Genomic DNA, 17,776 nt, shown 5'->3' on the forward strand with positions numbered 1-17,776 from the left:
GGAAATAATAGTCTTTGCCCAGCTTCCTGCATGGAGTTGCCACGAGAATAAGATGAAATAGCTTACGTGAAAGCCATTTGAAAATAACACAAGTGAGAAAGTAAGACCAGGAGTCAGTTTTTCAACCAAAAGGAAGGCCGTGTAGGAAAATAAAAGGAATTCCTATTTCGGGTGTACTGATTACCCTAGGCATCTTTTTGAAAAGCTGGCCCAGGCTTAAAAGAGATATAGACTACAAGAAATAAGTATATGTTTTATAATAGCCCTCTGCAGAAGATCCCTGTTTAACTTACACACTACCCAGAAACCAAGTCGCGCGTTTTAACTCCGTGGTTCACATCTTAATCGCCACGCCCCACCTTGACATTTGCCTTCTGACCACGCCTCCCACGAACTCCATTTCCCAACATGCCCCGCGCTCCTGTAACTCGGCAGTCATTGTGACACGACTTTGACAGCTTTCTGGGAATTGTAGTTTATTCATTCTCCAGCCGCAGAAGGCTCTAGGGCTGTGGACTACCACTCCCGTGAGGTAGTGCGTAATTCCACCCTGTTTGCGGCGTCTTCGAACGCGCCGCGGCAGCCATGTTGGACGTGGCCAGCACCGGGGCCGGCACCAGGGGATTATCGAAGCAGCTGTCACGATGCTGGGGTCCCTGGTCTTGTGGAGAACAGCGCTGGCGCCGCGGCTCCTCCTCCGGCTACTTAGGTCCCCATCGCTTCGGAGCCATAGAGGTCCCTCCGGCCGGAGTGTGACCACTGGAGGATTGGGGGAGCCGCAGTGGTTGAGGGCGGCCATCGGGGGGCGCCCTGGAACACCGCTGGCCTTGCTCACCCATGGAGGGGCAACCACCAGGGGGCGCCAGGGAGGACTCACCGAGATCCAGCGCCTCGCAGCTGCCGCATGGGGACGCCTTCCTTGCCCCGAAGAAACACTCCCGGGACAGGACAGCTGGAACGGGGTCCCCAACAGGGCGGGACTGGGCATGTGGGCCCTTGCCACTGCTCTGGTCGTTCACTGTTACAGCAAGAGCCCGTCCAACAAGGGTGATTATCGGGATAGTCTGGGTTTGAAGAAGGGAGAGGCGGGAGAGGCTTCAGAGGCGGGAGGAGTGTCTTGATTCTGTATCTTTAGAGGGTGGGAATTTCTTATAGATTTAGAACAGCAGAGTCCTGGAGGGAGCCAGACATCATCTGGTCACAGGGGTAGGGTTTGCATTGGAGAGCTCAGTGCCTCTGAGTTGTATAATTTACCATCGTAGTTCAGCCTCCCTTTGGGCATCACTTTGTCCATCTGTACAGTGGGGGCATTGGACTAAATATCTAAAATTAGAGCATGGTCCCTTTATACTTTAATATTCTGCTTGGTCCAATTCCTCTTTTAAGAAATCTCTAGGAAACTGCGGTGTGTTGTAAGTGCAGCCGCTAGATGGCTTAGAAAAGTTTACCCCTAAGGTGGTCTAAGACAGAAAAAAGAGATTTGGTTTCAATTCTGGCTTCGCTGTTGCTCACCCCTCCCTACTTTCTGGCTTCAGTTTCCCCACTTATACAGTAAATGATGATTTCTCACTACTTTTATGGTGCTGTTATTTGACTCCTCATGGAGATCAGCATCCTGGGTCTGTCCATCAGACTCCCGGGGTTTTGCTGTGCAGGTGAGGTGATCTTGCTGTGTGAGACAGTTGGCAGGAGAAGGAAGATGAGGAAGTTGTCTGTAGAGACTCAAAGCAACCATGCGGGCTGGCTGACCCATTTTGGCATCTCACCTGGATTCCTGGAGCTGAGCAGGGACTGGGAGGGCAGGCAAAGAGCCAGACTTCTGACCAACATGAGTCCAACGGTTCAGGTTCTCAGTTGTTCCTCAGGGGGGAAAACTGAGGCATGGTGATCATAGATGCTATGCATCCCAAGCTCTGAGACTTTGGAGGAAGAGGGGTACTGCTTTTACATTTGTTTATTCCGCAGCTGAAAAGAAAGAGCCTTGGGCTGGGAGTAAGGACAAATGAGATCTTGTTTTGGTTCTACCTCTAATTCCCACTGTGGCTTTGAATTCTTGCTTTTCTTCACTGGCTCTCTGTTTCCTCATCTACAAAATGAAGATGTTGAAATAGAGACTCTAAGGGCTCTTCTAGCTTAGGCATACTATAATTCTGTAACTTTCGGCATATACCCTGTGTGCCTAGTTTTGAAACTCCTAACTAAACACAAAGTTAGTTAAGGGGACAGTGTAGGCAGTTAGGCCTGTGGGTGTGATGAGTGGTCTATGCGTAGTTGGATAGGAGGGCCTACATGGTCAAGAAAGCTATCTGGAATATTGGAGACTCCTGGAAGATGGGAAATTTGGACTTGAGTTCTAAGGAATGAGGCAAGAGATGAGAAGTTCTCATGACCTCCATGAGAACAGGGAATGCATCTTTTTCTTCAGGTTGATACCAGCTCCTTTATACCTTCGTATTGTTTGTCCACCATAGTGTCGGGAGCAAAGACTTCAGTGAACAAAGATATGGGATATACAGGCCAGCATGATGTGTGCAAGTGCCAGCAGAGTGACCAGTCTGGTTGGAAAGCAGGGATCTCTAAGATGAGATGAGAACAGATGGAGTGGGGCCTGGATGTCAAACAGGAGGGTTTGGAATTTCTCCTGTAGGTAGTGAAGAGCCATGGAAAGTTCATGAGCTGAGGGAATGTCCTGAGCCAGTATGTTTAGATGGATTGGGGGTGACCAGGGTCTTACCTTAGAGGTTCTTGGGGGCTCTGGAATGGACTCTCTGGCATGCGAACCCCAGCAAGGAGATCAGAGTCTGTTTACCAAAATAGATAATAACTGAAACCATAATCATTTCCAACCCTTCTAACTGGCTAGCTACCCTGTCTCCTGACTTGGAGTTGTAAGCTCAGGCCATCAGTGCAATGTGGTAGAAATTGTACTCTTTAGGAGCCAGTTGGCCCAGGTTCTAAACTCATTCCTCACTCCCTTTCTGACCTCGTTGAAGCCATTTCTTTCTGAATGAGGGAATAGTGGGTACAGCGTTCTCTCAGGAAGGCTTGTTCTCCTTCCATCTGGGGGCTGCTTGGGTGTTGCTTGGAGAACAGTCGGGGGAAGATAACCAGGAAACACCTGGTCCTAGCTGGGAAGCGAGTTAGGGCCACTACTATCTGAACTATAGAAATGGTTTGCACGTGCTTGATCAGGTAGCGATCTTATCCCTATTGTATAGATAAGGAAACAGAGGCTCAGGAGGTTAGGAGAGTTGGCCAGGTCATACAGCAACTAAGTGGCAGAGTTGGGATGGGAGTTCAGGGTCCATCTCCAGATCCTCTCTTTCTACTTTGCTCTAAAGACTCTTCTCATGTTTCACTGGATGAGTCTCTTGGCTGAACTAAGAACTCCTTGATGCAAGGCTGGGCATGAGTCTGTCCAGTGTTCAGCAGTGGAGCTCAGAACCAGGCTGGGCTCTAGGAGCACTTGGTATTAACTATTTGAAATATATATATATATGTATGTATGTATGTATGTATGTATGTATGCATGCTTCTGCTGTTGCCTTTTGAGATATATCTGAATCAGGCAGTTTTTCTTTGTGGCCACAAGGTGGTGCTAACAGCCTGTAGGCTGCCTAGGGTAGGCCAGGCTTAACTTTTCTGCTGGGTGATTCGTACGGGATTGGAACCCCCTGCTTTGGGTCTCCCTTTACTGGACTTGGCACCAGGGAGTTTGCAGATTTTTTCAACCATCATTTAATCTCCTCAGCATTCTTATGGACTGTCAGGGCAAGGATTGTTACCACTACATCATAGAAGTTGGGGTTGAGAGGGAAAGGGGCTGTTACAGCACATGGTAAATAGGGGGCAGAGTGTTTTGGAGTCAAACCTGACTCCTGGTTATGACTCTCTCTACTGTGAGAGTACACAGTCCTGCCTGCTCCTCTCTGTCCTTTTTCTCCCTCTGGGTTTGTGACCTGTGACAGCAGGATTCAAAACAAGGCTTAGAAACGAGTTGGGGAGGAAAGTGGGGGCAAGATAGAGGAATGACTAATAACAAGGATAGTCATGTAAATCATGCAGAGCTTTATAGCTAATGGAGAATGAAGGAATTCACACACTGAGCATTTAACATCAGCAATGCATGGTGCTAGTGTTTTACCAGGATCACCTGTGTGGTAAGAGGAGCTAAGACTTTGGGCTCTGTAGTAGAAAGATCGGGAAGATAAATTAACAGCAGATACTGTGTGGGCAGGGGATGATTAGCCTTCTTATGGGCATACCTCATTTTATTGCACTTTATGTCCTTTACAGATGGGGAGGGGTTGTTTGTTTGTTTTAAGAAATTAAAAGGCAAGACTCTCCACCACCAAAAAGATAACTGCTCACTTTATTGCAAGACACACTTTACTGAGGTTATCTGGACCTGAACCCATACTATCTCAGAGGTGTGCCTGTGGCTTGGCATCCTTTCCCTTGTTAATGCCCATGTTTCTGAAGTGCTTCTACTTCTCCTGTCTTACTGGGCCCTCTAAGTTGCCCTGAGGGGTAAGTCCTGGCCAGGGATATGACCAGTGCCCCTCTCTCTTCAGATGCAGCCCTGATGGAAGCTGCACGTGCCAACAATGTCCAAGAAGTCAGCAGGTGAGTGACTAGCCCCAGGCCTTGCTCTCCCCAACAGGAGAGGTTAGGCGGGGTGAGCCCCTTTCTCTGGTGATTACTGCCTTGGAGAAAATCCTCACACTAAGCCGGGGTCTGAACCCTGTAGACACAGAGTCACCTGAACTCCCTCACTGGGTCTTGTGTCTCTTTTCTGACCCCAGACACCCCTGGATCCTTCCATTGTTTTGTTCTTCACAGGGCATGGCTTTGAGTCCTGTCCACATCTCATGGATTCTTCACTGAATCTTCCAATTTGTTCTTTTTTCTTTGTGGAAATATGTGTTACTGCATATTGTCCAGATGGAGTACAGGTGGGCACCTGTGGAGAGGCTTGAGGATTTGGGAGGGAACTGGAAGTGACCTTTCTGCTGGGTCTTCTGAGGCTAGAAAGTCCTGCCTGCCGGGCTGGGACACACATGCTGGGCCCCGCCCCAGGGGCTGACTGTACTCCTCCATTCCCCCTGGCTCAGCTGGGCTCCTTGGGACCACTAGCTGGTTAGATCTGAGGCTTGTTCTTGTACAGGGGCAGAACTCAGCCTAGTGTCAGAGGCAGGGCAGAGTCTGTCCAGGACGGATGCTCAGACTGGAGCCAGTATAGGGCATCAGTATGGGACTGTTGGTTAGGGGCAGAGGTTTTATTCTCAGTGAAACTAGTGGTCCCCATTGGGCCTAATTATGGCCCCTTTTGTTTTTTTTGTATAGAACTTGATGTCCATAGGACACTCTGTCTTCCCATGTCCACATTTTAGACAAGAAGTCTCGTGTTTGGGGTGGCTGGCCTGCAGCCAGTCCCACACATCCTTGGTGCTCTTCCCTACTCTAGCTGCCTGAACATACAAGAAAATGCTGAAAGGCAGCGACAGCCCCCACAAAGACTTACTGCTTTGATTCCCTTTCATTTTATCTGCAGCATTATTATTGATTCTCCAGGGTGCTTTTGAGTATTAATGTTCAAGGCTTAGTTTTTAATAAACCACTTTTGGAAGTATGGGCTGGGAGTTGTTTCGTAGCCTAATAAATATGATAGAGCAATAGTTTAATAAACATGCGATGATGCATCTTAAAAACCAAGCACAGATGTCAGCTTGTTGTTATAAGAGCCATTCATAACTGCAGGCTGTGCATGGCATCTTCATCCCCCCAGAAACAGATGAGCCTCTCTTCCTTCTGCAGTACAAGGGAGTGAGGAGGTGAGACTGGCTGGGCCCCTTCCTCTCAGGCCTTTCCTGACCCTGGAATCACCTGTTGGTAACTGCTAAGAACTAGGCCGCTGCTTTCCTGTGTAGGCAGTGCATTTGCAGAGTAGCAGTTTCCATTATCCGGCAGAGTTGACCCTGTTCCATTGACTCCCCATGTGTTGATTATTGTAGCCCTTTCAAATACATGTTTTTCTAATAGTTAAATATCTGCCCAAAGAATAGAGAAGATCGAATTGTTGGTGTGTGTGTGTGTGACTTTCCACATTCCTTCTTGTCTGTGTGGGCCTGTAGAGGCCTTTCATGTGTGTCTCGTTTCTAGACTGCTTTTTTTCCTGCCTCCTCTTATCCTTTCTCTCTTGGTCGTGATGACTCAGTCTCTCTTCACCCCTTGTGAGGGAGTCAGAGGTGAGTGAGGCACTGACTCTACCCTTCAGCATGGCAGTCTCCCCCTGCTCTCCCCCAGAGGCAAAGAGCAGGGAACAAGCTGAGCAAAGGCAGGGGCAGAAGGTGCTGGCTGCCTGCTGGGCCCAGTGTCATGTTGATGCTATACAGAACTGCAGAGTGTGGGGAAAGACAGAAGTGATTTGAGAGAAGCTGGAATATGCAAATTCTAGAATGCCCACAATAAGGAGTTTTGAATTCTTAATGAGCGCTAGGAAGACATAGGAGGGTTTTGAGCAGGGAAATTGTCTTGTTAGGGTCATTCAGAAGGGTGAAGGATGAACTGAATTGGGGAAAGGCTAAAAGGAGATCTGTTGAGAGGCTGTTTCAGTAGGACACATTCAAGGTAATGAAGGCCTGGATAAGTACACCCTTCCCTCCTTCTCACCCCAAAACAGTTCCTGTTTATGAATGAATGAGTGGGCCTCCGCTAGGCACTGGAAATGGAGGGGTATGTGACCCAGGCTCTGGTTTCAAGGAAACAGACATGTAATCTACCAATTATAGTTCTTACTAACAGAGCTAGGCCTAGAGGTAGGGCAAGTCTGACCATTCTTACAAGAAGGCAGATGTCTTGAATTCTTACAGTAGGTCTTTATCCAGCCCTTCTATGTCCCAGACGCTACATAGGTGCTTCACTCTACTTTCAGTTTCTTCCTTTGCATGTCCTGACCCTTAGCTCTGCCCAACAGACTTGCCTATAGCAGGAGAGAGTCCCATTCTCAATTAAAATAAAAAACTTGTGCATAGTTTATACATGGTTGGATCACCATGTATATGATCAGTATGGTCAGTAATATCAGTATTTGAAATAAAACTCAGACATGGTGAATAATATTGTCCTATACCCTTCTTTTCCCCTGCCTTCTCTGGGGCTGTGCTCTGTGCGTCTCTGTCTTGATGTCTTCCTACTCTCCCCAATCCTAGAGCCTGGGGAGAGCATGGGATAGTGAAGGGCAGCAGCCTGAGGCTCTTCTGCTTAGAGGGGAGGTGCTTCATTCTCCTCTTTAAGGGCACTCAGGAATCTGCAGGTCCTAGGTCCTGGTGGTGGGCCCTCTACACAGACTGCCCTTTGTACCCTCTGCTTCTCATCCTCCACTTAAATCCTCTCAGTTTCCAGGCTCAACTCAAGCGCTGTGTCTCTCATGAAGCCTTCTTTGACTCCTCCCAGCTGGGTGTGATCTCCCCTTTCTTTGCCCTGCTCTTCCCTTCTGGTCTGGAAGGGTATGCCGGTCATCTAGGAAGGGCCATGCCAGCCTGCAGAAGAAGAGGAATCCTTATCTAGAAGCGAAGTTGGAGGTCAGGTGAGAGAAGTGGGGCTGAATGTCAGGACTGAGGAGGCACCCAGTCCACGAACAGGAAAACCAGCAAGGTTCATATGCTGACCAAATCAGGAGCAGATAGGAACCCCAACAGAGTATGAGATCAAGCCAAGAGCTCTGGACAGCTGCCCTGACATGTAGGTGCTATTGACTTGCTTTATGTGGAGCTGTGTAACTGTGTATGGTTTGGGCCAACCTGGCTAAAGGGGCAGGGTAGGATCTGCCACTCACCACACACTGTTCTTTATATCAAGAAGGCTTTGGGCAAGATGTCGTCTTAAATCATTAGAGTGTGTGCCTCTTCAGGGCAGGGACAAAGTGTGGTACCCTACATCTCTTACCCTGTTCTCTAGCACAACAACTTTTCAGCAAACCTGAAGCAGGCAATCCAGAATCTTATTTCCATACACCCATTGGCTGTATCAGAGGGAAGCTAGGTCCCTTCCTCTTCCCTTGTTTCTCTCCTCCTTTCTCACTCTGTGTGGCAATGATTTCCTTACTTCTCCCCCAGGGCACTTAAACCTTATTTGTGTGTTCAGCTCTTCAGAAGTGGACACCTGGTCCAGGATCCCCTGTCTCACCTGTCAGCAGCATGAGCAGGTGGCCCTGTTCCTGGGCTCAGCCCAAACCCTAGCCTGGCTTCTGGACTCAGGAACCATTCACTTGAAACGAGGGCACAGGGCAGACCGAGGCACATCTGTCCAGGCTCGGGCTGAGCCATGCTAGGAGCTGTCAGGGCTGGGAGAAGTGAGGCCTGTTCTCCCAATGGAGATCACATTTCCTTCAGAAGAAACTTGAGTGAAAGACAATACCCCTACCCACTTCCCTCTCCCAGCAGGGAGCTGGGCCTTTCTGTTGAGTGTCTGACTCAGTTGTTCATTAGCCCAAACATTCTCTAATGAAGAAAGCCTGATGGTATAAAACCTAGACTTCACACTGCCTGCTCTTTCTCACCAGGATTCATTCGTTCATTTGACAAAATTTACTAAGCACCTGTCATGCTGGGTTCTATGCTTAGCACAGGGGACACCTGACCAGGCATGAATCCTGTCCTCAATGAGGGAGTCTGGGGAAGACTGTGGCAACACAGAAAAGTCGGTGCTGAGAGACAGGAGTCCAGAATATGAGGGACCATAGAAAGTGTCCTAAAGGACATGGCACCTAATTAGTCTTAAAATATCAGTTGGGCTTAGCAAATAGAAAGGGAAGGCATTCCAGGCAAAAAAGATACCGTGATTGGTAGCATCAGGGTAAGAAACAGCCTAGGGTATGGTAGGGATGGGGAGATTACATACTGTTTAGTGTTTCTGGATTACATTATGAGACTAGAGGGACTGGAGATAGGTAGGGACCAGGTCATGGAGGGAATTGTCCGTTTGTCTCACAATCACTCATCTGTCCAGCCTGTCCTCTGTGCCTAACCTTGAGCTGAATTTGTGTTGGTGGCTACACAGTGAGGAAGGAGAAGCAGTCCCTGCCTTGGAGGAGCTCACTAATCCCCTTCCCAGGTGAGGAGGGAGCACATGAGTCAAAAATTGAGAATCAACAAACAAGGCACACATTGCCTAACTGCTATGAGCCTAAGTAACATGGAGGATGATAATACCTATAATGCACGGAATTGTAGAGTGTTTATTATTGAGCATTGGGCTGAGTGTTGGCGAGAACAGTAGTGAACAAGATTGGCGCTGTCCCTGCCCTCTTGGCACTTACAGTCTAACTGGGAGCCCGATGACTGTGCCATTATAACTACTTCAAAACGAATGCAGTTTTTAAACAAATGGTGCTGGGACAACTGGATATCCATGTGCAAAAAATACAGTTGGAGCCCTACCTCACCCATACACAAAAGTTAACTCAGAATGGATCAGAGACCTACATGTTAACAACTAAAATGATTAAAAACACATGAGTAAATCTTAGTGACCTCCTCAGAGATGGCACCAAAAGCACACAATACCAAAGGAAAAAAATCGATAAATGGACTTTTTCAAAATTTAAAACTTTTCAAAGGACACTTTGAAGAAAGTGAAAAGGTTCCATAGAATGGGAGAAAATATTTGGAAATCATATCTGATAAGAGATTTGTATCTAGAATATATAAAGAATTCTTAAAACTCAGCAATGAAAAAGATAACCCAGTTTAAAAATGGTCAAAGGATCTGAATAGACATTTCTTCAAAGGAGATATTCAGATGACCAATAGCACATGAAAAGATGTTCAGCATTGTTATCATTAGGAAAATACTAATCAAAACCACAATGAGATACCACTTTACACCCATTAGGATGGCTATAATCAAAAAGGTAGCAAGGGTAGTGAGGATGTAAAGAAATTGGAACCCACATATATTGCTGGTGGGGGCGTGAAATAGTGTGACTGCTTTAGAAATCAGTTGGCTTTCCCTCAAGATGGTAGAGTTACCTTATGACCCAGCAAGTCTCCTACATATATATTCCAGAGAAATGAAAACGTGTACATAAATGTACTTGACCATGAATATTCATAGCAGCATTATTCATAGTAGCCCGAAGAGGGAACCAGCCTCAAAGTCCATTAGCTGATGAATGGATAAATAATATTATATAGCTATTCAGTGAAATATTATTCATCAATGCAAAGGAATGAAGTATTGATATATGCTATAACATGAATGAACCTTGAAAGCATTATGCTGAGTGAAAGAAGCCAGACACTGAAGACCACATATCGTATGATTCAATTTATATAAAATATCAAGATAGATAAACCATAGAGACAGAGTGGATTAGTGATTGATAAGGATTAGAAAGGTTGGAGTTGGAAGGAACTGCTAATGGGTCCGTAGTTTCTTTTGGGGATAATGAAATGTCCTGGAGTTAGTGGTCAAGGTTGTACAACTCTGTATTCTAAAAATGAGTCGTACTCTTTCAATGGGTGGATTGTATGGTGTGTAAGTTATACCTTAGTAAAACTTTTAAAAAGTAAAGTACAAGACACTTGGGAATCTAATCTTGAGTATAAGAGGGGGAGTGATGGGGATATGTATCAGTAAGGGAAAGCTTCTGAGTACTTGATTGGAGTGAACTCTGAAGGGTGAAGAGAAAGGTGGAAGAATGTTCAGTTAGAGGGAACAGTAGGTAGAATGCTGAAAGTCAAGAAAAGATGTGATGAAATCGAGGAATTGAGAGAAGGCCAATATGACTGGACTCTGGAGAACAAGAGGGAGAGTGGTATGAAATGAAGTTAGAATGCTGAAAGTCAAGAAAAGATGTGATGAAATCGAGGAACTGAGAGAAGGCCAATATGACTGGACTCTGGAGAACAAGAGGGAGAGTGGTATGAAATGAAATTGGAGGGTTGAGCAAGGACCATATCATACTGGGTCTGTAGGCTGTGTTAATGATTTTCGTTTTTACTAAGAGCATTGGGCAGCCACTAAAGAATCTTAAGCCTGTGTTGTGTGTGTCTGAGAGAGGGGGAGGGAAGAGGGAAAGGGGAGAGAGGAGAAAGGAGAAAGGGAGAAGGTGGTGGTGATGGTGATATGATCTAGAGCTGTAATTTTTTAAAAAATCACTGTGGTGCTTTGTGGAGAAAAGATTGATAGAGAGCCATGGTGGATGCAGGAAGACTGGCTGAAAATGACTGAAGTAGTTCAGAAGAGAGGATGACGGTAGATGGTGACTTAGACTAAGAAGCCAGTAGCAGAGATGGAGAAAGTAAGCTAGACAGGACTTGGTGATGGGTAGAACACTATCAGTGCCTCAATAAATGAATGTTGACTGAATGAGTAGAATTGAATATGGTTGACTAGGAAGAAGATGTTAAGAATGAATTTCAGTTTTCCTGCCTTATCAGCTGTCTAGTCGCTCTTGCCATTCACTGAGATGAAGATACTGGAGGAGGGCTCAGTTGGGGGAAGAAGATTATGAGTTTAGTTTTAAACATGCTGAATTTAGCATGCCATTGAGATATTTAAGTGGAGATGTCAACGGGGAAGGTTAATGTGTGGATCTTTTTGTCTCATACCATGCTGCCTCAAAATCTCCATCAGTTTAGGGAGTGTTTTGATTTCTGGTTTGATGGTTTTAGAAAATAAAGGACTTCATATCAGCCCAAACTTGTTTACTAGATGCCTTTGGAAAAGGTTTGGTTTAGTTTGCAGTTCAAGGAAGAAGAAAAGGTTGGGTTTTGTTGAGAGCTAAACACATTTATTTTAGATTTGCTTTGATGGCTTGGGTTGGTTGTTGTTTCCAGATGCCCCAGCTTGGGGCTTGAGGCACTTGCTGTCCATGTGCTAGGATTAAGGTGTCCAGAATGTGCTTAGCTACAGCATAGGTAAATGTTCTGCACATTGATCCAGGGATTTTATCTAATTAACAAAAACCTTGGCTGGTAAATACATTTGGCTGTCTCGGGGCTGTCTGTTTATCGATTGTTGTATCATTTTGGCTCAGTGGGAAGATATTAATGATGACATCAGAGCAGCCAAAACATTCAGCTCTTTTAACCAGTAAATATGTAAATGTCTTTGCGACTTAAATAAATTTTTATCCTAGACTAAATGTCAAGGCCTAACTGGCATCACTTTTATAATTTGATGCTTGTCTTGAGAATTCCCTAAGATTATCACACCATTTTTTGAATGCTAAGGTGTAACCCACACAGGTTTTTCAAATGCTGGGATGTTAGAAGGCAGCATCATATTATAGAAAGAATACAAGATTTTTAGGATTAGAAGATCTGGGTTCCTCTTCTCACAAAGTTATTGACTAGTTCTTTGATGTTTAAGTCATAAAACCTCCTTTTTTGATTCTTAGTTTCCAAATCTTGTTAATGGGTTTCCCACTGAGAACTCTGAAATACAATTCTGAATTAAGCTCTGCAGAGTAAACTGAGTCCCTTCCAAAGGATCAAGATCACTCACTGAAACACCAGGGCTTGTTCAAGCGGTCCTTCACCAGACCAGCAGTTCTGCAGGGTGGCCCAGGGCCTGGCACCTTTTTTGGGGTATATGACTGGGTAAGTCCCTGCTTGCTTGCTCCCTGATGATGGAAGGCAATTGGGAAAGGTGTGAGTAGCATCTTATTTATTTATTTATTTATTATGGTGACATTGGTTAACTAAATCCAATAAGTTCCATCTATACACTTTAACAGTAAGGCATAGATAGATAGATAGATAGATAGATAGATAGATAGATATAGATAGATATATCTATATGTGTATATAGATAGATATAGATATATCTATCTATAGATATATATATTTGTTTATTTATTTATTTATGCTGTGCATTCACTTCCCATAGTCAGATTTCTTTCTGTCACCACATATTTGACCCCCTTTACCTCCCCCGCCCCACCCTCTACCCTCTGGTAACCACTAGTCTATAGTCCATGTCCATGAGTCTCTGTTTTTTTGTCCTGTTCATTTGTAGTAGCATCTCTTTTTGAACTTCATGAGTAGGTGAGTTTTGAAGTAGCCCATCAACTACCCAGAAGCCCATCAGAGTCAGATGGTTGACCAAACCCATGAACAGAGAATAGCGGGGCCTACCAGGTGGCTTGTAGGGAGGCGGCATGTCCCTGAAGGGAGAGCCCAGCCTTGGGATTGAGCCTTGACTGTGTGGCCTTGGACTAGTGGCCCCTTACTACCTCAGTGACCTTAACTGTGAAGTATCTTTGATGTATCTGTCAGACCACCCTCCTAGAATCTTGTGAGAGTATTCCAGGCTGGTGAACCTTATTGTCTGGAAAGTTACTCATCCTTTGAGTCATCAGGGTCACATCTTCCAAGAAGCCTTCCCTAACCCTCCAAGTACCTACAGGTTTCCATAGCACCCTAAGCTTCCTCTGTGATAGCACTTATCACCTTCTATTGAGATGGATCATCTGTTTCCTTGTCTCTTTTTCTGACTATACTGTGAGTTTTGGAGGTGGCATACCATTGCTCTGTTGTTCATTGCTGCTCATGTAAATCATTAACAAATACGTACTGAATATTGTATAAGTGTCTTGTAAATGGTAAGAGGCAGATGTTAATAGTTATTTATAGTCATAATACACCTGTGAATAGGAAAAATAAAATAAAAATGCAGAATCAGTTCAGTGTGTTATTCATTCAACAAATAGTGCCTGCTGTGTGCTGGCACTGTGCTAGGTCCTAATGGATTAGTGGTAAGTAAAAAATACGTACAGGCCTTACCTCATGGAGTTCGAAACGTAGTCAGACAGTAATTGTGCAAATGTGAAATTACACCTTTGACAAATATTTCAGGGGGGTGATGTAAGAGAATCAGTGCCTCGAATAGATTTCCTCTTGTCAGGAAAAGCTTCCCAAAGGAAGTTTGAGTTCTGAAGTGACCAAGTGGAGCAGTTAATGTAGGTGAAGAAAATGAAAAGAGCTTTCCTGACAGAAGGAATTTTTATTGACAAAGACCCTGTGGAAGGAGGAACAGTGGCAAGTGTGAAGAACTGAAAAAGGGTGATTCCAGGAGCTTAGAGAATAAGCAGAAGGAGCAGGACATTAGAGACTATAGTAAGGAGCTTCGTCTTTATTTTAACAGCAGTGTTAGCTGAGTCAGAGGTTGGGAGGGGATTGATACAATGATCAACAACCATTCTGCTTGCAGGAAAACATTAGGAACCAGTCAGAATGCCTTCCAGCCTCTGTATGCCAGGATCTTCTCGAGCAGTGATCCCAAGGCAATATAGGCCACAAAGCTACAGTCCCCCAGCGCACCACAATAGGGGCAGCTGTCTGTCTCCTCGCTACCATTGCTACTTCTAGAAAATCCCAGCTCAATCATGGCCATGGTGCAAATCCTGTCAGTATGGCTGGAACCAGTTAGGTTTTTTCCCAAAGAATTTTCCTGGAAACTGAGAAACAGAGAAATCCAAGAATAATGAAAAAGTCAAGCAAATGTGTTAGTGGGCTTACAGTATTACTTTAGCTGCTTGCCTCACAGTTCCTGCTCTGTCCCTATTTAGAAAGCCTTCTCAGAAAATCTCACTTTTGAAATTTGAGGCCCTTCTATGTTCTACTTCCTTCTCTGTACTCCCTTCTCAGCATGAGTCCCAAGCCCAGAGTCCTCCTAAGGCAATAAGTTGTTCTCTCCTGTGACTCTGTCTGGGTCTGCCCAAGAGGCTTTCACATCACTGGTAGGAGTCCCTGTGGTAAGGACTTTGGCGTCTGAGAAAACAAGGTCTGAATCCCAGCTGTGCCATTTATTAGCTCCCTGACCTTGGGAAAGTTACCTAACCTCTCTAGCCTTAGAGTCTCCATTTGCAAAATGGGATGACCTACCTCACACCATTGATGTATTAAATTAGAATATTAAATGAGAAAAACCACTTAGTGTTGTACCTGATACACACCAAATGCTCAGTACATTGTAGGTATTATTACTGAGTGTTGTTAATTACACAAAGTTTTTGCTCCCTAATTAGCAAAATAAGATTTGGAGAGAATTTTCTGGATATTCAATTTTCGCCCTCCATGTTTTTCTTAAACTCTTAGTGTGAGCATTCAGAGACACCTCTCCCCACCCACAAACTGATAAATACAAGGTAAACGTATATTAAAGTGGGGCAAAAAAACACAGCCTGTTATGGTTAGTTTTACTACTGTTTTTTTAAGAACTCACATACATTCAGATTTTTGTTTAACGTTTATAGTATATTTCCTTGATAACTTAATTTTTTGGTATATTTTATATATTTGTATATTATAAAATATAAAGGAATATTTTAATAAAATTGTGAAATATTACTAATAGTGGCTGATGTTTATTGAATGTCTTTTTCATGCCAGGTATTACATGAGGCTTTAGTCACTAAATCCTCACAACTTTGCAAGTATTAGAGCCCCATTTCAGAAATGATGAAACAGAAATTCTGTTTGCTTAAGTAATTTGCCCAAAGTTGCCCACTTGGAAGTGGCTAGAAGCAGAGAAAGGATGACCCAAGTCACAGTTTCCTCTCAGCATTTCAGGGCTCAGGGAGGTATTTTCTAGCTAAAGGGAGAACCACTTCTGTCTACCTTACTGGGAGTCCACAAGGTTCCTGAAGATAAACTGCCAAATCCAGATCCCTTACCTGCCCTCCCTCAATTCTCCTCTTCACTGTCACCCCTACGCCCACACTTGCCAGCCAAGCTTGTTCTTTCCTTTCATCCCAAGAACCCTGATTCCTGTCAGACTGGACTTCTTACTGTTCCAAACAAACATGCAGCTTACTTACTCCTACCCATGAGCCTTTACAGCGCTTCCAGCTCCACCCTGTCTTTCATTCTATCTAGATCCTATTAACGCTTTATTGCCCACCTCCAGCCCTTCCTCTTCCAGAAAGCTCACCCTCACTAGTAATAACTCATTTATTAAATACCCACTTTAAGTGGGGCAGAGTACTAGATACTGTATTTATCATCATTTATTGCTACATTATTGCAAAATAGATTGTGTTGTGTCCATTTTCCAGATGAGACAAGTTGAGGCTCAGATTTAGTGCTTACTGCCTTACAGCTAGTAAGTTAATAGAGTTGTGATTTAAACTGAGACCCACACAAATCCAGAGTATGTGCTTTCCTCACCGCAGTTCACTGCTTGTTCTATCCCATGTTGCTCACTCTTATTGAAATTCTCACAGCCTTAATTTAAGTCTGAGTTTAGTTTTCACCTCCTTGCCATTCCTCATTTGCTTCATGCCTATGTCTCCTTATCCAAGCTGTGTCATCACAGCAAAGTGGATGGAACCTCATTGTGCCTCCAACATAGCTAGTCACTGGGCACTCAGAAAGCACACAGTACAGATAGTCTGGCTGGTTGATTGATTGGTTGAGTGAAACCCTGTTTATTCTCCAGAGGCTACCCAGCAGGAGAATATAACATCTGGGCAGGCTGATTGGCCTGCAGGATCCTCCATTCATGTGGATGGGAGGCCCAGTAAGGCTGCATAAGAATCCTCTCTGAAGCTAAGCTGAGGCTTCCATCTCAATGCCCTTTTGTTTGGGGGGATAGCACCCAGGCCTCCTGGGAAGTCTGTGTGTGTGACCAGCCTTGCAGATGGACAGTGAACAGGGACAGGATGCAAAGCACAAACAATTGGGGGAGGCCCCTGGAATTCCCAGGGGTTCAGAGTCCAGCAGGCAGGGCAGGATCCTTCACAGTCACAGCCCCCACATGGATCAAACAGGATCCAAGGCACCTTTGTCTCTGGCCTCACTTCCTCTCCAGTATTCAAATCCCCTCTTTAGGTTCTCTGATGGGCAACATTCAGCCTTTAGTTGGGCACCTCTAGGTATAAGACACTTCTTGCCTCCTGAAAGATAAGAAAACTCTGATTAATCAAGCATTTATTCATTCATTCATTTATTGTAATTACTACATATGAAAAGTTAAGGTTTCATAGCATTTAATCTGGGCCTGGAGGTAGATAGTATTTGGATATAAGGAGCTCGATGGAAGTACATTCTGGGCAATTGGAGTAATATAAGCAAAGACACTTTGTAATTAGAAAAATATTTTATCTTTTGATGAATTCTGAAGTGATATGTGTAAAAGCACCTGGTATAACATTCGACATGTGGTGGGCTGCTGTTACTGTAGTTAGGTCTCTCTACACAGTTTCTTCTGTGGTCCCTGCTATGTCCCTAGGACTACACTACTCCCTTTTCCTGTTCCAGACCTTTAAATATTAGGAGACAGAGCTCTGAGCCAAATAAGATTTGGTTCCCTAAACTGTGGTTTCAAGCCTTCTTCCTGTCCTAGTCATTTTATAATGAAACGGCTACAGAGTTTTTGGTGTTCCTTCTGACTTCCGGTGTGGCATGACCATCGTTGTGAGGAGCAGGGCAGTGATCCCCTTTGTTAGAGATCTTATGATTCTGTTAATATGGCCTGAGCTTGCATTAGCTTTCTTGGCAGCTGCATTGTACTCCTGGATTTTGTTAAGCTTGCAGTTAGCTCAGCCTGCTGAAAACCAGGGCTTCCTATATAACCTTTTGATTGGATTCGTTTGCCAAGCTTGTTTTAACCTAAAGCCAAGACCACTTTAAAGCATTGTTTTGCCATGTGACTAGGAAAGTTGTGGTAGTGTGGAGACAGCCATGAAGAAGAAGGGATGGATTGGACCTTTCTCATCTTGAGTCTAGGAAAAGAGGGTCTCTTCCACAGGGAAGGTTCTAGAAAG

The 17,776-nt window shown here is 44.7% G+C and overlaps 1 protein-coding gene across 4 annotated transcripts in view; it reads left to right on the forward strand.

The window, feature by feature from the left end:
* Positions 1-574: 574 nt before the first annotated feature.
* The window catches only part of CLPB (caseinolytic mitochondrial matrix peptidase chaperone subunit B), a 134,407-nt gene continuing 117,205 nt past the window's right edge, over positions 575-17,776 (forward strand). For 2 of the 4 annotated variants that reach the window (XM_036220367.1, XM_036220366.1), the window contains exons 1-2: positions 576-1,047; positions 4,575-4,626. In XM_036220367.1, the coding sequence (XP_036076260.1) occupies positions 645-1,047; positions 4,575-4,626 (455 nt within the window). In that variant the 5' untranslated portion in view covers positions 576-644. Of the gene's footprint in view, positions 1,048-4,574; positions 4,627-17,776 lie in introns of all 4 variants that reach the window. The other 2 variants (XM_036220365.1, XM_016157978.2) reach the window with 2 other exon arrangements.

This window comes from Rousettus aegyptiacus, unplaced genomic scaffold, assembly GCF_014176215.1.
Source record: "Rousettus aegyptiacus isolate mRouAeg1 unplaced genomic scaffold, mRouAeg1.p scaffold_m13_p_5, whole genome shotgun sequence".
NCBI classification, from domain to species: Eukaryota; Metazoa; Chordata; class Mammalia; order Chiroptera; family Pteropodidae; genus Rousettus; species Rousettus aegyptiacus.